Source organism: Schistocerca piceifrons, chromosome 2 (assembly GCF_021461385.2).
Source record: "Schistocerca piceifrons isolate TAMUIC-IGC-003096 chromosome 2, iqSchPice1.1, whole genome shotgun sequence".
Lineage (NCBI taxonomy): Eukaryota > Metazoa > Arthropoda > Insecta > Orthoptera > Acrididae > Schistocerca > Schistocerca piceifrons.
In genome coordinates, this window is record NC_060139.1 from 962,508,622 (window position 1) to 962,535,576 (window position 26,955).

General features: G+C 39.2%; 1 protein-coding gene across 1 annotated transcript in view; it reads left to right on the plus strand.

Moving 5' to 3' along the window:
* Positions 1–26,955, plus strand: part of LOC124776022 — a 290,423-nt gene that overhangs the window by 223,553 nt on the left and 39,915 nt on the right. Inside the window, exons 21-22 of the mRNA XM_047250863.1 lie at positions 11,577–11,840; positions 12,599–12,794. Coding sequence (XP_047106819.1) covers positions 11,577–11,840; positions 12,599–12,794 — 460 coding nt within the window. The remainder of the gene's footprint in view (positions 1–11,576; positions 11,841–12,598; positions 12,795–26,955) is intronic.

The window sequence follows — 26,955 nt, forward strand, 5'->3', positions numbered from 1 at the left end:
GGTTCAGAGAATCTGCATGTGAAGTACTGCAAGTCAGGTTTGTACAAGTGAAATTGCAGTGTTAACACAACCTTTCCAAATCTATCACCCATGAGTGGTTGGACTGTCAGCTTGTTTGTGGTATTGGTGGAACCTGGGGGCATGATGTGACCACATGGAACCACTGAGAAAAATAATTGGATGGCAACGAACACATCTCATCAAATGTGAGCACAACCAAATTCGAGAGTGGAGCCAACTTTTTTAGCAAGTAAAACATCTCAGAGGAAGCCCAAGAAAGGAAGAGTGACCATTGGAGAACAACATCCGAAATCTGAAAAGCAGAGATGTGCCATTTCAGCCACTGCAAATATGTGTCCCACTTCACCTTTGCGTCATCAAATGGCAGAAACGCGGGTGGATGGCACTCCGCCTGGCAGGGACCACAGCCTGGATGTGTTGGCAACCTTGGCCGGAGTGGCCGAGCGGTTCTAGGCGCTGCAGTCTGGAATCGCACGACCGCAACGGTCGCAGGTTCGAATCCTGCCTCGGGCATGGATGTGTGTGATATCCTTCGGTTAGTTAGGTTTAAGTAGTTCTAAGTTCTAGGGGTCTGATGACCTCAGCAGTTAAGTCCCATAGTGCTCAGAGCCATTTTTGTTGGCAACCTTGAACCTGTAGAGGATGAGAATGATTTGAGAACCAGGGAGACTAGCCAAGAGTAGTGTCGGTGACTAGCCGAGAGTAACAGGTGGATAATAGGAGAGAAAGACAGACTACAGAGATGGCACTACGAATAACAAGTCCATTGAGAAAACCAAGACTGAAAACTAAGATGACATGAATTCAGAACAGACACAATGATGTGTTGCGAGATCAATATTATTCTGGAGAGAAATCACAGACTGCAGACCCGCTGCACCGCTGGCCTTAAGGGGAGACCACAAGCACCAATAGGCTGCACAGTGTCTTTGCGATGCCATATGCAGCAGCACGAGCAGCAGCTGCAGAAGCAGTCACACTGCCTAGCAGCTGTCATCAATTTCTATAGTGTCCGGTGGGCTTTCAGACTCGCCATTCTTGGATACCAGAGAGCTCTTAACCACATAAATCTTGGAGTATGCTATCACTAAAAAAACATCACATAGCAGCAAGTTACAGTAAAGGGATTTTCAGCTGTGGGGACATTATTCATATTGGTATTAAAGAATGGCTATATTAATTATAATAAGATGGTGTCCTTGCAATGAGTAACAATATGAATAAGGCGAATACGGAATTAGTAAATACAGCTGCTTATATTAGTTATTTTTAATGTACAAACATTACCATTGTGCATTGCATCTTGTTTAATTTGCCTCAGTTTAAAGAGCCAATTATTCGGGAATGTTTCTCATTTCAAGACAAGATGAGTAGTCAGTTATTTGGGGGCCATATTTTGAGAATTGTGTTATCACTGGATCATCTCTTGGTGTTGTTTGTAAGTGAAAAAATGTGATATTTGATATCTTCTTTGTTGTTAGCGTACCATGAAGTTCATATTTCTTGTGTATATGTTTAGTTATGTACCTGTATATAAGTAGGATCTGTCTTTGTTTCATGTTTTTGTCAGGAATATTTTTTATTAGCATCCATAGATATTAGCATCCAGATAGTTTTGCAAATTGTATGACAGTGTAGGATAACATTGGAAAGTTGTTTTAACTTTTGTTGTGATAGTGTTGACCGGAGATACTTTTATTCTTTACGTCTATGTTGCTAGAGTGTCAACAAGAGATGAATTTTTCTTCTACTCAACATGACTAAACTGGAGGTTGTACAGAGTTTCAGGGAGAGCATAGGGGAACAATTGACAGGAATGGGGGAAAGAGGTACAGTAGAAGAAGAATGGGTAGCTCTGAGGGATGAAGTAGTGAAGGCAGCAGAGGATCAAGTAGGTAAAAAGACGAGGGCTAGTAGAAATCCTTGGGTAACAGAAGAAATATTGAATTTAATTGATGAAAGGAGAAAATATAAAAATGCAGTAAATGAAGCTGGCAAAAAGGAATACAAACGTCTCAAAAATGAGATCAACAGGAAGTGCAAAATGGCTAAGCAGGGATGGCTAGAGGACAAATGTAAGGATGTAGAGGCTTATCTCACTAGGGGTAAGATAGATACTGCCTACAGGAAAATTAAAGAGACCTTTGGAGAAAAGAGAACCACTTGTATGAATATCAAGAGCTCAGATGGAAACCCAGTTCTAAGCAAAGAAGGGAAAGCAGAAATGTGGAAGGAATATATAGAAGGTCTATACAAGGGCGATGCACTTGAGGACAATATTATGGAAATGGAAGAGAATGTATGTTGCTAGAGTGTCAACAAGAGATGAATTTTTCTTCTACTCAACACTTGAGATACTACTTAACCTATGTGCCCATGAAATTGATTCTATAATCTTTATGTGTTAGTAATTTGTATGGCAATCTGGCTTTCCTTTAACCAAACTTGATATTTTGAAAACTAGCAATTCTTGTACACTTTAGATTTTTCCATATTAATAGTTCAGCAATGTATTATCTGTGGCTACTTCATGTTTTGTAACTGTAGAAAACAGTTCATTTCATTATCACTCTTTAAAGCTTTGAACAAGGCATGGCAACTTTTTCAGATAAATTTTTCAGACAATGCGAGTTATTTTTTCACACCTTACCAAGAAAGTATTTATTTCCACTCTTTATAGCAATAGAAAATCATAATTAACGGAACTGTTGCTTTTGTAGTCACTGTTACATAGTGCATTGCTACCAGATGATCTTTCATTACTAGATACAATGTAGGCTGGGTACCACAGAGGTTTAATTTGTGGATCCTTTTCATATCATTTCTTTTTTGCAATTACATTAATAATGGTCTCAGGGAATGAGAACAAAATGGCAGTATCTTCTAGAGTTTGCTGGTCATTGCTTAAAAGTGTCACTCCGAATGACACAGCAAAAGTCCTTTCCCAACAAGGTACATGCAGCCGTGTTGCTGCCATCCTTACTCATACAACATGAAACATAAGAAAATCAACATTTTGTAATTATTGCATAAAATGATAATAGATGAAAACACTCTAATTATATTTTGAAATAAATATTTACCTTATGTCACTTAGGCCACAAAGATAGCAGTGTAATGGAAATTTGGTCATTCTACAGAACTGCAGTATGAGTTTCTTGGTCTCAACATGTCACCTGTGATTTTCACAGGTTAATAGGTTCTTGAAATGTCTATTTGTTTCAGGAATGTTGTTTCCATCTGTGGAATCTTTCCTTGAGGACGGGTGTCATTCCAACGGAAGTGGTTTACAGTTGTTTTTATTTCTGCAAGTTCCTTTGCAGCCTCAATCAGTTGTTTTTGGTGTTGTATAAATTGCAATCACTCAAAAGAGGAAAGGTCGCTGGGCCTGATGGGATACCAGTTCGATTTTATACAGAGTACGCGAAGGAACTTGGGCCCCCCCCCCCCCCCCCCCCTTCTTGCAGCGGTGTACCGTAGGTCTCTAGAAGAGCGTAGCGTTCCAAAGGATTGGAAAAGGGCACAGGTCATCCCCGTTTTCAAGAAGGGACACCGAACCGATGTGCAGAACTATAGACCTATATCTCTAACGTCGATCAGTTGTAGAATTTTGGAACACTTATTATGTTAGAGTATAATGACTTTTCTGGAAACTAGAAATCTACTCTGTAGGAATCAACATGGGTTTCGAAAAAGACGATTGTGTAAAACCCAGCTCGCGCTGTTCGTCCACGGGACTCAGCGGGCCATAGACACGAGTTCCCAGGTAGATGCCGTGTTTCTTGTCTTCCGCAAGGCGTTCGATACAGTTCCCCACAGTCGTTTAATGAACAAAGTAAGAGCGTATGGACTATCAGACCAATTGTGTGATTGGATTGAAGAGTTCCTAGATAACAGAACGCAGCATGTCATTCTCAATGGAGAGAAGTCTTTCGAAGTAAGAGTGATTTCAGGTGTGCCGAAGGGGAGTATCGTAGGACCGTTGCTATTCACAATATACATAAATGACCTTTTGGATGACATCGGAAGTTCACTGAGGCTTTTTGCGGATGATGCTGTGGTATATCTAGAGGTTTTAACAATGGAAAATTGTACTGAAATGCAGGAGGATGTGCAGCGAATTGACACATGGTGCAGGGAATGGCAATTGAATCTCAATGTAGACAAGTGTAATGTGCTGCGAATACATAGAAAGAAAGATCCCATATCATTTAGCTACAATATAGCAGGTCAGCAACTGGAAGCAGTTAATTCCATAAATTATCTGGGAGTACTCATTAGGAGTGATTTAAAATGGAATGATCATATAAAGTTGATCGTCGGTAAAGCAGATGCCACACTGAGATTCATTGGAAGAATCCTAAGGAAATGCAATCCGAAAACAAAAGAAGTAGGTTACAGTACGCTTGTTCGCGCACTGCTTGAATACTGCTCAGCAGTGTGGGATCCGTACCAGATAGGGTTGATAGAAGAGAGAGAGAGTAGATCCAACGGAGAGCAGCACGCTTCGTTACAGGATCATTTAGTAATCGCGAAAGCGTTACAGAGATGATAGATAAACTCCAGTGGAAGACTCTGCAGGAGAGACGCTCAGTAGCTCGGTACGGGCTTTTGTTGAAGTTTCGAGAACATACCTTCACCGAGGAGTCAAGCAGTATATTGCTCCCTCTTACGTATATCTCGTGAAGAGACCATGAGGATAAAATCAGAGAGATTAGAGCCCACACAGAGGCATACCAACAATCCTTCTTTCCACAAACAATACGAGACTGGAATAGAAGAGATAACTGATACAGGTACTCAAGGTACCCTCCGCCACACACCGTCAGGTGGCTTGCGGAGTGTGGATGCAGATAGATAGATAGATAGATAGATAGATAGATAGATAGATAGATGTCTTACAACTCCCAGTTTTCTGTTTGAGTTTGGAATTGTCTGAGTGGATGGTCTGTTTGCAGGGATCCATCTGAACTTTGTTGTGGACGTGTAGCAATCTGAGTCTACACTTAAGCCATTTTTAACTTTAACAGTCGTAATTTTGGTGCTTCATCTCCTGAAGATCATGATATGACGTATTTAGAAATAAATGGTTTGGATGGATAATCGTAAAATTTGGCGTGTTTTGTGTGGATGGTGAAAATGGGTTGATGCGTCCTCCAGATTTTGATTGTCACACAAGGAGACCAGTCTCTTGCCATTAGAGTTGGCTCTCTTGTGGAGGGGCAACTTCAGATGATTTTCCTGTACCTTTGGATTTTGGCCAAGTTGGGCATTGAAGTTGTGCATGAGAAATTTCACATGCTGTGTGGAAACTTTGGTCAGCTTTTTGTCTATAGGTCCCTGAAATATCCAACTTCTTCTGAATCTGATCTGTTCTTATTATTTGTAAGAGCATTCACATTTACTGGGGGTTTGTATCCTTTTGATGTAAATAACCTGTTGGTCAGGGGTTCAGAATTTATAGCAGATTTGAAGACTTGTTTTCGTAGGAAACAGAGTTCCGAGCATCAAAGATCTTTTGAATATCTATTTCTGGTGTCAGCTCTTGAAGAAATGATAACCTTCTGATTAAAAGGTCTCTTCATCTGGATATCTGGTTTCTTGTAAGATGTTTTCATGTTGTATTTTGGTAAGGATTTTCCACTTACTAGTTTGTATAAGGGAGTTAGCTGAATGTTGTTAGAAAGATTCTGGATTTTGCTGTGAGTTTGTGTCCATTTATAACATTCCAATAAGCTTTAATTTATTTTGTTCATAATGTAAAGTTTCCACCAGAATTCTAAGGAGATTCGCCCTTCACTGTAAGGGTATGCTGGTTGCCCGCATGGGAATTCATAGACTTACTCAGATATAATTATGGTGAAACTGATATCCATTAGTCTCTCATTATAGAGCTACAACTTTATTTGCTTCCATCTCTACAGTGGTAACACACAAGTTGTTAGCGATACCTGAAAATGCTGGAGAAATAGTGTCACCATACGACTTTCCTCTATGGGCTCCTTTCCAGTGTCTTACCTGGTAACCGCAGCTGCTGTGTTGCAATATCTGTGAAGTACAATATAATACCTGAAAGGAAATGACTCTGTTTCCTATATATCCGAACACACACATTTGATGATCATTGGTTATATTTGTAAAGTGATTTTGTCACCTTTACACTGACCAAGTCATCTGCGTTCTATAATTGGTTCACAATTGAAACCCAGAATTTCCTTCTTAACTGTGGTCCTTCACAGCTCACTCATGACACAGTTTATATAATGTGGAAAAGTTGCGTAGTAGATTTCTGTACCTAAGTCAGATCATTAATATTGCACACCGTAAAGTGGAGTAATTAATCAGCTATAATAGCATAAATCAGTTTATTGCTTGCAAAACACTTCACTTGATATGCCATTCTTAACACACACAGCATTACAGCTAACAGTCAGTAAGAAGTTCAGACTGCTTTACTCTAGCATTAACACAAAGCTCCGGCAAACAGTCCTGTGCAAATTGCTCTGAAAATTTATCAGAGTTCTATCGCAACCAAGGCAGAGTGCGGAGAGAAAGGGAGGTTGTAATGACTAACACGTGCAACTCTTGTCGTAGGCAGGGGCAGTTTTTGATCAGGAGTGCAAATAGCATAGGGAACACAATGCTCTGATAATCTGGTGCCCATTACTAGTAACCATACCTCCTCTGAACACTAAAATTGATAGGTGCCCTCCCAAATTCCAAATTGTAAACAAATAAGAATAAACCAGAATGAGATTTTCACCCTGCAGCGGAGTGTGCGCTGATATGAAACTTCCTGGCAGATTAAAACTGTGTGCGCCGACCGAGACTCGAACTCGGGACCTTTGCCTTTCGCGGGCAAGTGCTCTAACCAACTGAGCTACTGAAGCACGACTCACGCCCGGTCTCACAGCTTTACTTCTGCCAGTACCTCGTCTCCTACCTTCCAAACTTTACAGAAGCTCTCCTGCGAACCTTGCAGAACTAGCACTCCTGAAAGAAAGGATACTGCGGAGACATGGCTTAGCCACAACCTGGGGGATGTTTCCAGAATGAGATTTTCACTCTGCAGCGGAGTGTGCGCTGATATGAAACTTCCTGGCAGATTAAAACTGTGTGCGCCGACCGAGACTCGAACTCGGGACCTTTGCCTTTCGCGGCAAGGCAAAGGTCCCGAGTTCGAGTCTCGGTCGGCGCACACAGTTTTAATCTGCCAGGAAGTTTCAAGAATAAACCAATTGAAAGTGTTTGCGTATCAGATTAGGTTTTGCCAAATTTGAATTTTGTGTCTTTAATTCCCTGCTGGTATTAAAAAAAAACATGTACTGTATCAAAAAATCCTAACTCCACCTTCTTTAAATATTGCTAATGTTATTTCATTCTATATACCTACAAAACAATAGGTTATAATAAAACAATGTTTCCTGTCGAATGATTGCATCATGAATGTGACATATTATGGCTGTGAAGTGAAGTGTGCACTTACTCTTGGAATCAAAGTATACAGTGGTGTGGCTGAATATAGAGCACCTTATAAATATCAGAATGCAAGGTAGGGAGTGCCATATTTGCTTCACCACAGTTGCTTTTGTGGCCAAGGAGTCATCAGAGGACCCCCAGGGTGACTTCTTTAAAAAGTTTGACTTTATTTTGGTTTGGACATGTATGCGCCCATTACAATTAGAACTATTATAGAACTATTAGCCCTAGAGGTTACCTCGAGGCATTTTGTGGCTGTTCTTCGTATGACTTCTCTATACACTGATTTCCCCCCCCCCCCCCCCCCCTCCCCCCCGCCGCCAATCCAATCTTGGGATTGCCAACAATAATGACTGAAATGCTACTACCACACAGTAGCTACTGCACATAGTATTTTCTATTTTAATTTTAAAATAAATTTCATTCCTTATCTTATTAACCACATACTTCTCAAAAGAGTTTAGGACCTTGACATCGTCGCAGTCAGGAGAAAAGAAAGTGAAGGAAAAATTATCATTGTTATTTTGTGCTGTCCATGGCTCAGTTCTGTAATTGAAGAAAAAAAGTTCATGTTTTGTGACAGGCAGACATGTGGTAGAGAACTGTGTATATAGCAAACAAAAAATTGGTGGTCTAATGGGGGGGACTGCAGTTATGCATCCACATTCTGTCCCTATTCAACATTTTTATAAGTTTCTGTCAACCAATTGGTATAAATGCGTTTTTAAAATTGTTTCCTATTTTGTAAAACAGAATGGCTTGTACCAGTATTTTACGAGGTGCTACAATAAAGTAATGAGACTGATTTTCTTTGCAAGCCGTGGCAAATGTGCAGGCTTACATAGGCACAGTATCTTTTAACCTTGGTCTATAAGCTGCTTCTAGTCCAAGTGGCACATCGATGCAATTGCTCAGTCATGAGTTGTGCTGCAATAAGTTAACACGTGTTCGTGTCTCTCGTCATGGAAATGGAACCGCATAATATTGCGCAACGGTATGCCATTTCTTTTTGCGTTAAATTGGGTGAAAATGCGACAACAACTTACAGTAAGCTTCAGAAGGCTTCTGGAGAGGTGGTTATGTCAAGAGCTCAAGTTTTTCGTTGGCATAAAATGTTTACTGAAGGCAGAACGAATGTTGAAGATGAAGACCGCAGTGGACGACCATCAACCTCACGGACGGATGTCAACTTGGCTAGTGTGCGTGAACTCGTATGGTCTGATCGAAGATTATCTGTGAAAATGATTGCAGAACTGAACATCAACCGAAAAATGGTTCGTCTAATAATAACTGAAGATCTTGGTATGAGAAAGATTTGTGCAGAAATGGTCCCCAAAAATCTCGCACCACAACAGCAAGAAACACGGAAAATGTGGCAGCCGATCTGTTGGAGCAAACATAAATCAATTCAGAATTGTTGAGCCGTGTTATCACTGGTGATGAAAGAGGTTTTTTCAGTACGATACAGAGACAAAACGCCAAATTTCGCAATGGTGCTCAAAGGGATCACCCAGACCAATAAAAGATCGCATGTCAAAGTCAGAAGTGAAATGCATGCTTGTGTGCTTCTTTGATTCCAAGGGAATTGTTCATAAAGAGTGGGTGCCTCCTGCACAAACACTTAACCAATATTACTACAAAGAAATTTTAGAAAGACTTCGTAAAAGAGTTCTTCGTGTCCATGCCAACGTTGCTGATAATTGGATTCTGCATCACGATAATGCGCCATTCCATACTGCTTTGTCAGTACAACAATTTTTAACCTCAAAACAAATTTCAGTACTACCACAGCCACCTTATTCACCAGATATCGCTCCATGCGACTTCTTTCTATTTCCAAGAGTCAAAACAGTTTTCTAGGGACATAATTTTCAAACAACACAAGATGTCGAAAAAGCTGTGAAGAGGGACTTGGAGGATATTACAGAAGCTGAGTTCCAGAAGTGTCACCATCAATGGCAGAAGAGCTGGAAAAAGTGTGTGCAATCAGAAGGGAATTACTTTGAAGGAGACAACACTAAACTTGACTAAAACGGTAAGCAGTATTTTTTTTCTTCACATTAGTTAGAGGTGTTTCAGATTTTGAGGTACAATAAAATAGGAATGATGATAGAAATAGGATCACATTTGAGGAAGTGGAGAAAATGGTCAATAGATTGCAGTGCAATAAAGCAGCTGGGGTGGATGAAATTAAATCGGAACTCATCAAATACAGTGGAATGTCAGGTCATAAATGGCTACACAGGATAATGGAAATGGCCTGGGAGTCGGGACAGGTTCCATCAGACTGGACAAAAGCAGTAATCACACCAATCTTTAAACATGGAAACAGAAAAGATTGTAACAACTACAGAGATATCTCTTTAATCAGCGTTGTGGGCAAAATCTTCTCAGGTATTGTTGAAAGGAAAGTGCGAGTATTAGTTGAGGACCAATTGGATGAACATCAGTGTGGGTTTAGGCCTCTTAGAGGTTGTCAGGACCAGATCTTTAGCTTACAGCAAATAATGGAGAAGTGTTATGAGTGGAACAGGGAATTGTATCTATGCTTTATAGATCTAGAAAAGGTATATGACCGTGTTCCTAGGAGGAAGTTATTGTCTGTTCTACGAGATTATGGAATAGAAGGCAAACTTTTGCAAGTAATTAAAGGTCTTTACATGGATAGTCAGGCAGCAGTTACAGTTGACGGTAAATTGAGTTCATGGTTCAGAGTAGTCTCAGGGGTAAGACAAGGCTGCAACCTGTCTCCACTGTTGTTCATATTATTTATAGATCATATGTTGAAAACAATAGACTGGCTGGGTGAGATTAAGATATGTGAACACAAAATAAGCAGTCTTGCGTATGCCGATGACTTAGTTGTGATGGCAGATTCGATTGAAAATTTGCAGAGTAATATTTCAGAGCTAGATCAGAAATGTAAGAAATATGGTATGAAGATTAGCATCTCCAAAACGAAAGTAATGTCAGTGGGAAAGAGATATAAACGGATTGAGTGCCAAATAGGAGGAACAAAGTTAGAACAGGTGGATGGTTTCAAGTACTTAGGATGCATATTCTCACAGGATGGCAACATAGTGAAAGAACTGGAAGCGAGGTGTAGCAAAGCTAATGCAGTGAGCGCTCAGCTACGATCTACTCTCTTCTGCAAGAAGGAAGTCAGTACCAAGACTAAGTTATCTGTGCACCGTTCAATCTTTCGACCAACATTGTTGTATGGGAGCGAAAGCTGGGTGGATTCAGGTTACCTTATCAACAAGATTGAGGTTACGGATATGAAAGTAGCTAGGATGATTGCAGGTACTAGTAGATGGGAACAATGGCAGGAGGGTGTCCACAATGAGGAAATCAAATAAAAACTGGGAATGAACTCTATAGATGTAGCAGTCAGGGCGAACAGGCTTAGATGGTGGGGTCATGTTACACGCATGGGGGAAGCAAGGTTACCCAAGAGACTCATGGGTTCAGCAGTAGAGGGTAGGAGGAGATGGGGCAAACCAAGGAGGAGGTACCTGGATTCGGTTAAGAATGGTTTTGAAGTAATAGGCTTAACATCAGAAGAGGCACCAATGTTAGCAATGAATAGTGGATCATGGAGGAATTTTCTAAGGGGGACTATGTTCCAGACTGAATGCTGAAAGGCATAATCAGTCTTAAATGATGATGATGATGATGATGATGATGATGATGAATGATTTCACATTAGTCCCATTACTTTATTGTTGCACCTCGTATATAGGAAGAAAGAAACAAGGAGGAGTAGGGTTTATACTGTCCAGTCAATGAGAGACAGAGCACAAGCTAAGGCTGGAAAATAAAGATGCAGGAAAATAAAGATGCAGGAAATCAGTCTCGTCATTTTCAAAGGAACTATTCCAGCATTTGCCTTTTAACAGTGCAGGAAAACAGAAAATGTAAATTTGAATGGCTGAACTGTACAACTTTAACAGCAGCATAAACAAGCAGAAGCCTTATCTAGTGATCATTATGTATTCTAACATACCCCTCTGGATGTTTGCTTATTGTGCAGTTTATTATATTGGGAGTTGCTAATAATTGTCTGTGATACACAGGTGCTGATCAAGTTATGGCCGCAGAGTTGTGCTACAATACAGCAGTACGATGGGGTGAGCAGGATTCGCTAGAAAATAATGCAAAAAACTGTATTAGAAAGGTTCAACAGAAGTATCAGCAGCTGCAGGCTGCACATGTACTACACAAGTATGGGCTTGGAAATGATGCTGCCATACTGAATTTTATTTCTAATCCCCAACAACTGATAGCTGCACTCTTTCGACACCCTGCAATCGTCAACACCTCAGCACGTCACTGTCCAGGTAAAGCCACTTCTGTATCTATAACCATCTTCATTGTTGTTAGAAACTTAATGTTTATTGTGGAAGTTATTGAAAAATTATTATAATTTTTGCAGTATACAATTTCATTATGCACACTCCTATTTTATGCCCGATGAAAATCTCGCGTTCTTCTGTTTTCAAGAACAGTGGAGAAATCTGATATTGTATGTGACAAGGCAGACTTACTAAAACCACAGATGAGAATAAAACCTCTGCAGTGTCACACTTCCATAGACGTTGTCTTGGAGAAGCCTGTATCAGAAATCATTGACGTATTTGCAAACAATACATGGCAGTATGAGCTCCTGTGTTAGTAAAGACACATACGTGACGGCACTTGTTGTCATCACCAAGTACTATTGAAGCAAGTAATGACTGGGAAAAGCATTAGTATCTTAAACCTCGCATTAAGTAAATAATTCAGGAGTAAAGGAGAACACTCACCGAAAGCAGAAGCTTTCAGTCATCGATTAGGACACACAAAAGAGGCCCTTAGTGCTTAGTGTGAGGGTTCTGCTTAATTATTGTATCTTGCATACTTCTTCCCATATTGCATCACAGATGTGCAAGAAAGAAACTGACTGAAAAATTGTGATAGTAAATTTTTCCCGTGTTTTACTGGAAATTATAGGGCCCTCTGATTCAAAAAGCTGAAAAACTTTTCATATTGCTGCTAATTTTAAATTTTCTTTTCTTTTTGGAATATTGAAGAGTAAAAAAGAAATTTTTCCTTTCAGATATCAATGGTGCAATTGAAGACTTAGCAAAACTTTTCAGAATTAATAGTATAAGTTTGCGAAAGGAACAATTAAAAGAACTTCTCATGCCTCACAGTATGATAGAAGCTGAACTGTTGGACAGTACGGTTACCGATAATTTTATGCAAACCGATACTCAGGCTTACAAGAATATTGATGAAGAAAGCTTGCTCAGGTATGTTAATGAAAATTTAACATTTGTCTTTATCATTATAATCTGTAAATTTTTTCTTAAGCTCTTAGCCCTCCTAGTTCTGGGTTGGCAGGAGTCCTATGACTTAACATTTTGTGCACTCCTGCACCGCCAATTGCCAGCTTTGGTTATTAAAAGGTTACTGTATGCAATAGCACTATAATGCCGGGATTCATTCTACTGTGCCACTCTGCTCACTTGTAGTGGAATGGATGATGAAGTAAGCCTCTGAAGTCACAGGTACTACCTAACATTTCCCTTGCAAGAAAGCTCACTAACCAGATTTAGTACAGGTGTTCAGTACAAATCACTAAGCACAGGTGTAGTGGCTGCATTATGCAAGGAGGGCATGGTGTGTTTTCTTTGCTTAGCTCCTCTCCTCAAGGCAGTCTGTCCTGGGTGGAGTTTGCTCATTTAATCACTACACCCACTTCTGTTAGTACTGATGAAAACTGTTACAGATTATAATTGGGCATGTAATTAACAAACTCTTAAATTTATTTTATGCTACAAGTATTTTGCACTAATTTGTGCCCTGACTAAAAGTAAATATATTTGCCCCTTGACTGAACTAATTTAAATTATTAGCAACAGCAGTATGTACAGCTATTAAAGCACCACATTTAACTTGTACAAGGTGAGCAGCTACCATCTTGGCAGCACAGTGTTTAGTTTGAGAGTTATGACAAACTTCTAAAAACAAGAAGCGTATCTGTTTTTATTTACTATGTGAATTTAGTGTAAATTATTATATTTCTTGTGTATTTCTATACCTAGTAGCCACATTTCCGTGTTTTGATAACTGTGTAGTGTATATTTCTGGCCTTTGTATCGCGACAGGCATTTGTATTCGTGTGAATAGCCAGTTGCAATTGAAGAACTCATTAGTTGGATGGCAGCTCTTGTCTCTGCAGTGGCAGCTTGTTTGTACCAACTGTTCCATGCATCAATAACTGTATAGTCTGTAGTTCCACTGTCTTTAGAATGGATAGGGACTGTGATTGCAGCATTCGGATGTGGGCTGAGTTGGTGATCCTTTGCTCACAGCTCCAGTTGGTGCTGGCTTAGATCACGCAGCTCAAGGCTGTTGCCAGTGGCTGACACTGTTGGGAAGCCGGATGTTGGGATACAAGTTACATCCAGTACGTCCCTTGTATCCCATCATCGGTCCAGTACTGTGACCAACATGGTTACTACCAACATTGAGGATGACCCCTCACTGGTGGTCGAGTGGGAGGTTGTTTCAAGGTGTGGCAGGTTGCGAAAAACTTTCTGGGTAATTGGTAGAAAGGTGTCTCCAGTTCAGCTGACAAACAGGTTTCAGGTGCTATCAGTGGCTGACAAAAATCCTAGGTCAGGTGCAGTCATTTGCCGTGTTTCAAAGGAAGCCTGCAAGATCTGGACATTTACAGAAGGTAGGGATACTGGTAGTTGGGAACTCCAATATTAGGCATGTAATGGGGCACCTTACGGATATGGCTGCCAAAGAAGGGAAGAAATCCAGTTCGCACTTTTGTGTGCATACCAGGTGGAGTCATTCCAGATGTGGAACAAGTGCTTCCAGATGCCATGAAGAGAACAGGGTACAGCACATCTGCGTAAGGTCTTCATGTTTTTAAGAATGGTGTGTGTCACTCTGGATTGGAAGAGATTCTCTCTGGTTTCAGGCAGCTAGCTGAAGTGGTAAAGACTGCTAGTCTTGTTTGCGAGATGAAGACAGACTTCACCATCTGTAACATCATTGACAAGACTGATTGCGGACCCTTGATGCAGGGCTGAGTGAAGGGTCTTAATCAGAGGCTCCGTCAGTTCTGCAACCGTGTAGGCTGCATATTTCTTTACTTGCACAGTAAGGTGGTGAGGTTTCGGGTTCCGCTTAATAGTTCAGGACTTCACTACACACAGAAGCGGATACGCAGGTATCAGGGGGCTATATGGAATGGACTGGGCATATATTTAGATTAGAGGGTCTTGCGGAAAGTACAGAAAGGACTTCAGTCTCAAAGGGCACAGAACAAACACAGAAAGAGGCTAGACATAACAACAATTAGTATTGTAGTTGTAAATTGTTATTGCTGTGTTGGGAAAGAACCAGAGTTTGAAGTGCTTATAGAAAGCTCTGAAGCTCAAATTCATAAAGGTACCAAAAGTTCAGCCAAAATTTTCATGGATGACCAAATGGTGATCAGAAAGGCTGAATTAAATACAGTTGGTGGCAGTGTGTTTGATTGGTGGCTGACCTCAAGATCGTTTTAGTGAAACTGATCACAACATCCAAATCTACCAAAACTAAACACAGAATACTTCTGTTTAAAAAAATCATGTAAAAATTCACTTGATGCCTTCCTAAGAGCAAATCTCCACATCTTCCAAACTACGTAACACAAGCCAGAAGAGGCTTAAATTCATAGAAATAGTATTGGCGGCAATTGAGAGATTCATACCGAATAAATTAATGAAAGATGGTACTGATAACCTGTAATACACAAATCTATATGTGAACAAACTGTGAGAAATTAAGCACCTCCCAACAGCTTGGATGTCTTCCTCTTGTCCACCTCGTCGTGAGGAGATGCTTTAAGCTAGGCTGCGCATTGGGCACTGTCTTTTCAATCACCATCAATTGTTAAGTGAAGACCCCGCACCAGTCTGTGTGTACTGCAACCAACCATTGATAGTGCACCATTTTCTGACTTGATGACAATTTTGTAACCATTTATATTTCAGTCTATGTTTACCATATGAATTATCATACTTTCTTTTTTTTTTTAAAAAAAAAAGCAGATACAACACAAGCTATAGATCACTTTTTTTTAAATTGTAGTAATATGTCCAAGGAAATTTAATTTTCAACCATTTGAGCAACCTCCTCAAAGGGGAAGTGATCGTTTCTAGCTACCCCTCCACTCTAGTTCATCAGGCTCTGAGTGTTATTGACTTCAACTTCATTTGGTAAATTTTAAGTTATGACATGGGTGCTTATGACATCAGCTTTTCTGTGCCATAAAGCAGCAGCAGCAACAACAGCAAGCGAGATGCTTGAAGTAGTAATGAAACTCTGCATCGAAATACTTTCACTGCGCGGTACCTGTGGTAACATTATCAATGACAGCACCACTAAAATGGAGTTATTTAATATATTTTTCTGAAATAACTTCACCAAAGACGACAAGGTAATTATTCCAGAATTGGAATCAAGAACAGCTGCCAGCATGAATAACTTAGAAGTAGATATCCTTGATATGGCAAAGACACTTAAATCACTTAATAAAGGAAAGTATTCTGGTCCAGATAGCATACCAATTAGGTTCCTTTCAGAGTATGCTGATACAGTAGCCCCGTACTCGGCAATGATATAAAACTGCTTGCTCAACAAAAGATCCATATCAGAAGAATGGAAAGTTGCATAGGTCACACTAATGTTAAAGACAGAAAATACCGAGTAATATGATAATTACAGAATCATAGCGCTGACGTCAGTTTGCAGAAGATTATGGAATACATACTGTTTTCAAACATTACGAATTTCCTCAAATATAAAGATTTATGGACAAATACTGAGTGCGGATTCAGGAAATATCGTTGTTGTGAAACACAGTTAACTCTTCATTTGCACAAAGTAAGGCTTTTGACTCTCTTCCTCACAGGAGGCTTCTAATCAAATTGTGTGCCTATAGAGTATCACTTCAGTTGTGTGACCGGATTTATAATTTCCTGTCATAAAAATCACAGTACATAGTAACTGATGGGAAATTGAGTAAAACATACTCGATGTCTGGTATTCCACAGGGAAGTGTTGCAGAGGACTCTGTTGTTCCTAATCTATATAAATGGTTTAGTCCTTTTAGATTGTTTGTGGATGATACTATCATTTACCATATACTAAACTCATCAGAAAATCAAAACCAATTGCAAAATGATTTAGACACGATATCTGTATGTCGCGAAACATAGGAATTCTCTCTGAATAAGGAAAAATGTGAGGTCATCCACAAAAGTAATAAAATGTGTCTCACATAGGAAAGTGGTTCAATATTCAGCCATTTTGCACATCTCCCTCCATTTACCACTGGCAGCCAATAAGATTCGTTCTCTTTCCAAATGGCTAGCTGCAAGTTAAGACAATCTCTCTCCTGCAGGCTGTGCTGTTGCCGTACTTTGTCACAGTGCAGTTTCATTCATAGAGTGAGCAAATTATTTGTTCAATTGTCAGTATTATTTTCCTTTAGCAATCTATCAGAAGTATGAATCTTTAAATGTATTAGTGTTATTTCCAATAAAATATTTGTGGTGATGGCAATAAATGTGAAGTGCTTCATGAGCAGGTGAGTGGGATTATGTACATCATTTACAAATTGTTCAAATGTGAACCTGGAAGTGAAACGTTGATTGTTGACATTTCGAAGGCACAAGAACAGACATGCAGAAGCATGTGGTGTTCTATAGTACTAAAGTCTGCCTCACATAGGAAGGCAGCCCAATATTCAGCCCTCCTCCACTAACCACTGACAGCCAATAAGATTCATTCTCTTTCCAAATGGCTAGCTGCGAATTGTAAATGAGGGGTGAGAGCTGTAGAAACATCAGGAGAAGTTGGTTTTGTGTCATGTGGAAAGCATTGTTATCACAAGAAACTTGTAACACAAATGGATGGCTTTGTCAAGTACATATTAAGGTGCTCATTCTTGAAAATGAACATGAATGGTGAATCTCTGACTTCACAAAAATTTGTTTAAATTATGCAAGAGAAAATTGGCTTCAAAGGTAGTGCTTCGTCAATGCAAAGAATTTTGAACGATATTGGTTTCAAATATGTTGAAACTAATGATGGAAGAAAGTTTTTAATGGAACAAAGGGATGTAGCTGCAGCATGAGCCACATGCCGGAGAATGCTGCACAAAATAAGAGAAAAGGGTGGTTCAATACTTTATTACCTGCATGGAATGTGGGTGAATCAGTCACTCCAAGGACAGCTGCTGTAAAATTAATGACGATACTGGCAGTTTTAAAGTTCTAATAGGAAAAGTTCTTGAGTAATTATTCTGCATGCTGGCTCTTAAGGTTTTGTTCCTGAGAGTAAAGTTTCATTTAGGGGAAAGAAAAGCAGCAGTGACTACTATTCAGAAATGAACATTGTCAGTTTCAAGAAGTGGTTCACTGAACAGTTCTTGCCATAACTTACTCTGAAGCGAGTCAGTGTAATGGACATTGGTAGTATTACTCAGCTGTGACAGAGAAAACACTAACACCAGGAAAGCTCTGGCTTGCAAATAAAGATATTGTGCAGAGACCCGTGCAGAATTCCTACAGCTCATTTATTTAAACGAGCCATGTTAGAAAATATACGAACTTGACTTACTTGCACATGAATGTGGTCACACAGTTTTGCATTTACCACCATACCACTGCCATTATGATCCAACTGAATTAATTTGGGCACAGGTTAAAGCCTGTGTCGCAGAAAGGAACAAACCATTAAAGACAGCAGACACCAAATGGCTTGTGCATGAAGGAATAGACATTTCCCATTTAGCGTGGGCAGCCTGTGTGCAGTACACTGAAAAGCTTCAGGAAGGGGACTTTAATATGGAGGTGAAAAACATGACCACACCACAGCACCACCGCCTCCAAATTTTACTGATGGCACTACATACACTGGCAGATGATGTTCACAGGGCATTCACCATGCCCACACCCTGCCATCGGATTGCCACATTGTGTATTGTGATTCGTCACTGTGAACATTTGAAAAATGTTCAGTCATCCAACGTTTAAGCTCTTTACACCAAGCAAGGTGTCGTTTGGCATTTACCGGCGTGATGTGTGGCTTATGAGCAGCCACTCGACCATGAAATCCAAGTTTTCTCACCTTCCGCCTGAATGTCATAGTACTTGCAGTGGATCCTGATGCAGTTTGGAATTCCTGTGTGATTGGATAGATGTCTGCCCATTACACATTACGACCCTCTTCAACTGTCAGCGGTCTCTGTCAGTCAACAGACGAGGTCAGTCTGCACGCTTTTGTGCTGTATATGTCCCTTCATGTTTCTACTTCACTATCAAAGAGTAAACAGTGGACTTAGGGATGTTTGGAATGTGGAAATCTTGCGTACAGATGTATGACACAAGTGACGCCCACTCACCTGACCAAGTTTTTAAGTCCGCAAGTTCTGCGGAGTGCGCCATTCTGCTCTCTTATGATGTCCAATGACTACTGAGGTCATTGAGTATTTGGCAGCAGGTAGCAGCATAATACACCTAATATGAAATATGTATGTTTTTGGGTGTGTCTGGATACTTTTAATCACATAGCGCAAGTCAGTGAAACATAATTGCTACATATACTACGTCTCAATAACGATCTTGCAATTTATTAAATCTCAGAAGACCTGATAGTAAGAGACAACAGTAAAAACAGAGAAATATGAAGTTTATATCTGCATCTACATGACTATTCTGCAATTCACATTTAAGTGTCTGGTGGAGGGTTCTTTCAACAGTCTTCAGATTATTTCTCAAACATTCCAGTCACTACCAGCACATGGGAGAAATGAACACAAATCTTTTTATACGAGCTCTGATTTTATTATGATCATTTCTCCCTACATAGGGTGGCAACAATAAAATATTTCCGCATCCATAAAAGATAGATGGTGTTTGAAATTTTGTGAAAACATCTTGTCTTTGTTTTAACGACTGCCACTCACTTATCATATCCATGATTCTCTCTCCCTCCCCCCCCCCCCCCTCCAATTCTGCGATAACACAAAATGAGCTGCCCTTCTTTAGACTTTTTCGATGTCCTCCATTCATCCTGTCTGGCAAGAATGCCATACTGCATATCAACATTCTAGCAGAGGATGGATAAGCATAGTGTAGAGAGGCACTCTAGTAGGTCTGTTGCATCTAAAGTGTTCTGCTCATGGACTTATAATAAGGGGCGATAGCACTTCAGGCTTGTGCTATACATTGCTTTGAAGCTGGTGCTGCCATTTTGGACTCCAAAATTTTAGCACACTACTATGAACAATTGTTTTGTGTTCTGTCATGTGCACATGACAGTTGTTTTAAATACGAAATATTAAATTCTTTCATGAATAACATCAGGAAGTGATTTTCAGATGCTTCTCTGATCTTAAATGCATATTTCATCTAGTAATATGCCACATTTGGCTTTTTTTAAGTAAACAGCAAGAGAAGTGTGAGATATGAAAAGGCAGCTATCATAATGATTGATGAAGCTGGTGTTATGTCTATGTACTCTCTCCAAAAATGGTCAGAATGTATTTTGCTCAATTTGGGTGGTTTCCAATCTTTCCTTCTCACAGATTTGACCTAGATAGCTTTTTGAGTTGGACTGACAGGAAATCTAAAGTGAAATGACAGAAATAAAATCAATAGAGTAGAAGTAAACAGCACAACCAAAATTAATGTATGTAAAAGAAAATTTCGTTTGACCGAGTACACTTACCATGAAATGTGTTTCATTTACACTTAATCATCAGAACACACCTATAAATTAAGCAAGCTGGCATTTTATATCGAAAAATTTCCACCTGAAGCTAATGTTTGAGGCAACTGACATGGCAGAGATCAGCTTCTATTCTTATGTCATGATAACTCCCCTTATTACAGCTCCTTGGTTCTGCCAATAAAACACATTCTTTGGTTTGCTTCCCCACAACATTATCTATGTGATAATTCCAATTTAAGTTGTTAGTAATTTTAATTCTTAGGTATTTAGTTGAACAGACAGTCTTTAGATTTGTAGGAATTATTGTGTTATTGAAATTTCTACGGATTTCAGTTACAGTCTGTGTCAGGTAGGAAGGCGCTTCTGTGCACAGAGGAAGATGGGAAAGTGTGGAGGGGATGAGGTTTGCTCAACCATGGTGGCAAAGAGCAGACAAACAAAGTCCGCGTTACCAAATCGTGTTACTGCGGACAGCAAAAAGGTTCATTTGTGTACCGTACAGCACATTATACACTCAAACTTACACAGCAGATTTTGTATATGAAAATGTCAAAAAGCTGACATACTTTTTCTACTTTCATTCAGTAATTTGTTACAGCATCACAGAATTAGATAACTTTTCGTAGAGGAAGAAAGTGTTACACAGCAATGTGCAGTAAGGATAATACATGTTGTCCACTCTTGAACCTCTTCAAGGCAGCTTATTAAAAAATTGTTCTCAATGATCAACTGCAAATCAAAAACAGTAACATTCATTGTTACAATAAGAGGAAGAGAAATTCTTTACATTAGTCATCAATGATCCATAATTGGACACAGAAATGAGCGAGGTATTGACCCAAGAAAATCTTTGACAACTTAATTGCTGAAGTGAAGAATCTAATTGAAACAAACCTTAACTACAAACACCAACTGAAATCATTATATTTTCTTGACAACTCCTCCTCCTCCACAGAATCTGTAGTTTGCAAGGTAGGAGACAAGATACTGGCAGAAGTAAAGCTATGAGGACGGGGCATGAGTCGTGCTTGGGTAGCTCAGTTGGTAAAGCACTTGCCCGCAAAAGGCAAAGGTCCCGAGTTCGAGTCTCGGTCCGGCACATGGTTTTAATCTGCCATGAAGTTTCAGTCAATATGTTGTCATATTTTTCCATCACAAAGACTAACACAATCCACATTACAGTGAGAGACCACACTCTTTATCCATGGAACATGCAAACGACATGTAAGCATCCCTTTTATTTTAAGACATTTCCCAATTCATGCCTTGAAAATGACAGGTTGCTACTTGTTGAAATATCGAATTTTTTGACAAAGTTATCCTGCTGGATTCTCGTGAGTGCTGGGAAAAGCTTAAATTTCACAGCTAACAAACTAACTAACTAGCTGCTTCTACTTGGCCAATATATTTAAAATTATAGTTATGTCACTCATAAAAAGTGAATGTCTGCATACTTCTTAGGATACAAATTCCAGGACAGGACATTTTAATACACTACATATACAATTGATGTTACTTTAAAAAATGTTTTTGTGTCAATACAAGTTTTTAAAAACAAGAACTACTATTAATTTACTTTATTTCAGATATTACATCATAATACCATTGTTACTGCTATCTGAGTCTGTATCCAAACCAGCTGACTGTAGATTTACAGTTCATAATGCATGGCATGTGGTGGAGTGGTTACATGACAACAACATCCCTGTAGGATCTGCAACGAATTGACACATGGTACAGGGAATGACAATTGAATCTCAATGTAGACGAGTTTAAGGTGCTGCGAATAAATAGAAAGAAAGATACTTATCATTTAGCTGCAATATAGCATCAGTTAAGTCCATAAATTATCTGGGAGTAGGCATTAGGAGTGATTTAAAATGGAATGACCATATAAAAGTAAACGTCAGTATAGCAGATGCCAGACTGAGATTCATTGGAAGAATCCTAAGGAAATGCAGTCCAAAAACAAAGGAAGTAGGTTACAGTACACTTGTTCACCCACTCCTTGAATACTGCTCACCGGTGTAGGATCAGTACCAGATAGGGTTGATAGAAGAGATAGAGAAGATCCAATGGAGAGCAACACGCTTCGTTATAGGATCGTTTAGTAATCACGAAAGTGTTACGGAGATGATAGATAAACTCCTGTGGAAGACTCTGCAAGAGAGATGCTCAGTAGCTTGGTATGGGCTTTTGTTGAAGTTCCGAGAACATACCTTCACCAAGGAGTCAAGCAGTATATTGCTCTCTCCTACGTATACCTCGCGAAGAAACCATGAGGATAAAAGCAGAGAGATTAGAGCCCACACAGAGGCATACCGACAATCTTTCTTTCCACGAACAATACGAGACTGGAATAGAAGAGAGAACCGATAGAGGTACTCAAGGTACCCTCCACCACACACTGTCACATGGCTTGCGGAGTATGGATGTGGATGTAGATGTAGAAGTAATAGACTGACCTGCACAGAGTCCTGACTTGAATCCTACGCAACACCTTTGGGATATTGTGGAACGCTGACTTCACGCCAGACCTCACTGACTGACATCAATACATCTCCTCAGTGCAGCACTCCGTGAAGAATGGGCTACCATTCCCCAAGAAACCTTCCCGCACCTGATTCATATGTCTGCGAGAGTGGAAGCTGTCATCGAGGGTAAGGGTATGCCAACACCATATTGAATCCAGCATTACCGATGGAGGGTGCCACAGACTTGCAAGTCATTTTCAGCCCGGTGTCCAGATACATATGATCACATAGTGCACATGACTGTTAAAAGTTAATCTGTCTTATTTTAAATCTCATTCTTGCAGTACTCCAGTCTAAATTATATTTTCTCATTATCTCTTAGCAGTGACTTGATTGGTCAGGAGGCGTGTGAATAGTACTATCTTATTAGGAACTAGGAAGGGTGCTTAGGTCTCTCATAGAACTTTATGGGAAAGTTTCGTAATTGTTTACGTACCATTCCTAGTACAAGCATGTAACCAGTCAGAGGTGTCAGAATGTTTCTAGAGCTTTGCAAATTTTGTTGAATAGCATAGCAGTTATGTAAATTAGCCCACGGGCCACAGCAGGTGCAGGCTAAGTGCTTTCCTTGAGCAGCTTAATGTTATAATAACAAAAACTGCCACACTTGATTTCATGAATTTAAGCTAAGTTGCCAGTACCTTGTCTGTGCAGTTATGGTTGTGTTTAAAGGTATGACATCATGTTTATGAGCGATGAACTTGTCAAGCCCAGGATATGATGAAACAGCTATACTGATGGTAATTCTCATATGGATAAGAATAGTCTGAAGGAAAAAAGAACCAATTGATACCAGGAGGTAGTTTATTGGTAGCAAAAAAAAAAAAAAAAAAAAAAAAAAAAAAAAAAAAAAAAAAAAAAAAAACCGACATTGTTGATTTTCATACATCCCGCCCCTAGATGAGGTTCTAATCTCCCACATTCCCAAACATATTTTTATGTTGCACTCTGTAGTTATCATTTTTACATTATTTTGTGGGTGGCATTTCTGTTTTCACTCTCCAATATTGATATATTTTTATTTTTCCACATTCTTCACTTTTAGATATGCTATTTCTAATTTTACTCATATCTTCTTCTTTGTTTAAATTTTTGTTTTGTTCTTATTCTTTGTTACAGATATTGTCTTTTTCCTGATCTTTACACATTTTCCCTCATTCTCATCCTGGCTTCCAGTGTTATTGCCTTATCTATGATGACTTGCTGACTACACTCCATAGCTGCCGGTCTCCAAGGTTTAATATCTTTTCTGCTTATGACATCCAGTTTTCACTTCCTTTCTTGTTATTTTCTATTGGCTCCCTTGACTGGAGAGACTAGTTTAAGTCGTATTTCCTCTATCTCTACCTCTTTCATTTCCTTACTGTTGCACAAAATAAAATAAGTATTTTTCACCTTTCTCATGTTTGTCAGACTGTGTCATCTGAGGGTGAGAAGCATGCAAGCTCCATTGTTAGGTCGTTAAAGAAAACTCCCAGGGAACGAGCTGGCAGGTCAAGAGTCGAGAAGGAAGGCCAGTTTGCACTAGACACATTTGCCAGTGTGCAACTCACTATCAGTCGTAGCTCATTTTAGCGTGAGTGACTTGTGTATAGAGATGGCAAAATTTCCTGAAATATTGATAAATTGACATTCAGTAAATCATGTGAGTGACATCGAAGCTGACACTATATTAGATGTAAAATATTTATATTTTCAATAAATCAGATTTGAGGTATATCAAAAGAGTAATTATTATTTTAAATGAGTTGTTAGGTTCAAAACAGGAAATTTTTATTAGCTTAAATTGCATTGATACTATTGATATATCATTACCATCTCAACATGTGCAGTCAAGGTTCAGAATCATTTAGATGTATTCATCAAGTAGTGAAGAGACCTAGTGTAGCCTGCTTACAGTGTGCAGTAACAGTCTGAGTAAGCAGCTATTAACTGACCAGTTTTCCTTAAAAAGTATCGGTTACATGGTGAAAATTGTACGGACATAAAAATATACTGCCCTAACACTATAGAAAATTATCCTTTCATCATCTGCTTAAGAATCCATTAAATATGTTTAAAATATCTTATCAACCAGGTTTCCGTATTGATATTTCAGTGTCAGTTCTTACTTAAGCTGCTATGCATCTTGAATGGGAGGTCACAGTTTGTTAAATCCAGTCGAGTGGTGCAATTGTAACGTTACGTGTTTGGTGCAGTCAGAGCAGTTGAGGTCAGAGTATTCAATGTTGCCAGTGTATTGTGATCTCTGACTCCACTCAGTTGTCTGGAATCATAATGGAGGAAAAACAAGTACTGTAACGCTCTCTGATGTAAAGCATGAATCTTGCAGGTTGCGCAATAAAGACATGGACTTGAATTAGAAGCAAGAGTTACACGATTTTGTTATTGCATAATTTGCAGTCATTTAACTGATTATTGCAAGAGAATAAAAATTGATTGTCATCCTATAAGCTGTCCTAACCCAAAATTAATCCTTGGGGTTCTTCTCAATTGATATTGACACTGATTCTGAATTGTGTTATGCAAATATTTACATGCTGTGGTGATGACTGTTGGCTTGAGGAAAAAAGTCCAAGAGCTTGCAGAAATTTTGGTGGTGGTATTTTCCTTCATTCATAGTCATGAAGTAAATGAACAACAATTACTGTAACCACTAGTCGGTCAATAAGAGGCAGCATTGCACAATGCTGAACTCTGTACAAGGCAATGGAAATAATAAACTTTTATTGAAAGAAGGAGTAAAATTGCAGAATTAATTAATAATCTTCAACGTTTTTTAGATATATATAATATTAGCTTCTTGTCAGCTGCTTCGCTCCTTGCACAAACTGTGTTATCTGCACAAATGTTATTTGTTTTTATTTAATGGAATTTCTATGTTGTACACAAATTGCAACATCATCTAAACATTTTACACTAATTAAGGCTGTAGGAAATGCTCTTATCCAAATGTACTTCTGACCAAAAAGTGATTCTGACAGCTGGAGTTGGAGGTATTTGTTAATCCTGCCTTTTGATTTCTTGTGGTAATATTTCCAAAGAAATGTTCACCCCCTAACACACACATCTCTAGAAGTCAAATACCAGTTTTCATAGATGTACCTTTGAAAATGTTTTAATATAATGATATATAAAAACAAAGATGAGGTGACTTACCGAACGAAAGCGCTGGCAGGTCGATAGACACACAAACATACACACAAAATTCAAGCTTTCGCAACAAACTGTTGCCTCATCAGGAAAGAGGGAAGGAGAGGGGAAGACGAAAGGAAGTGGGTTTTAAGGGAGAGGGTAAGGAGTCATTTTAATCCCGGGAGCGGAAAGACTTACCTTAGGGGGAAAAAAGGACAGGTATACACTCGCACACACGCACATATCCATCCACACATACAGACACAAGCAGACATATTGGTCTTTAAATATTTCGTTCGGTAAGTCACCTCATCTTTGTTTTTATATATAATTTTTCCCACATGGAATGTTTCCTTCTATTATATTGATATTTTTAATATAATGAAATATTTTAAAAAACTCTGAAACGTGTTATTTTTTGTTTCTAAAGAGGCCAAATACAAATTTTCTTGAAGTTAGCTTTAAAATTGCCTTCATAATGGCTCACTATCTCACATCCTTAGTGGTTGAGTTTCCTAAAGTGTGGATACACACACTTTTTTTAAATTTCTGACTGAGAAACCAAAAACCAATTTTTGTGGTTCCAGCTTCAACATTGCCTTAAAAGAGACATATTTTCAAAATTCCTTTCATCTCCTACTTCACCCATCTCAGGGGTGTCATTTCAGACAATCCCTTACCAAACAAAGCCTACAGTACAAGATCAACGCTCTCTCCAAATTTAAAGTTTCTATCCTTAGCAGTTTGGGCTGTGATCATGGGTCAGTCTGTCAGGACATTGCCTTTTGTTTGTAGAGGTTAGTAAAGAATTATTGTAACATCTCAGTCTGCATTAGTAATGACATATATTGCATAACCACTTAAGTCAATTTAACTTCCAGAAACAGTGAAAGCCATGTATTTCTGACTGGAGAATTTTTTGGAACTCTGACAGGTAGTCCCTCTTCCTTGTGCACTACAAAAATTATCTTCACATTGTTGGCTATAATGAAATATCAGT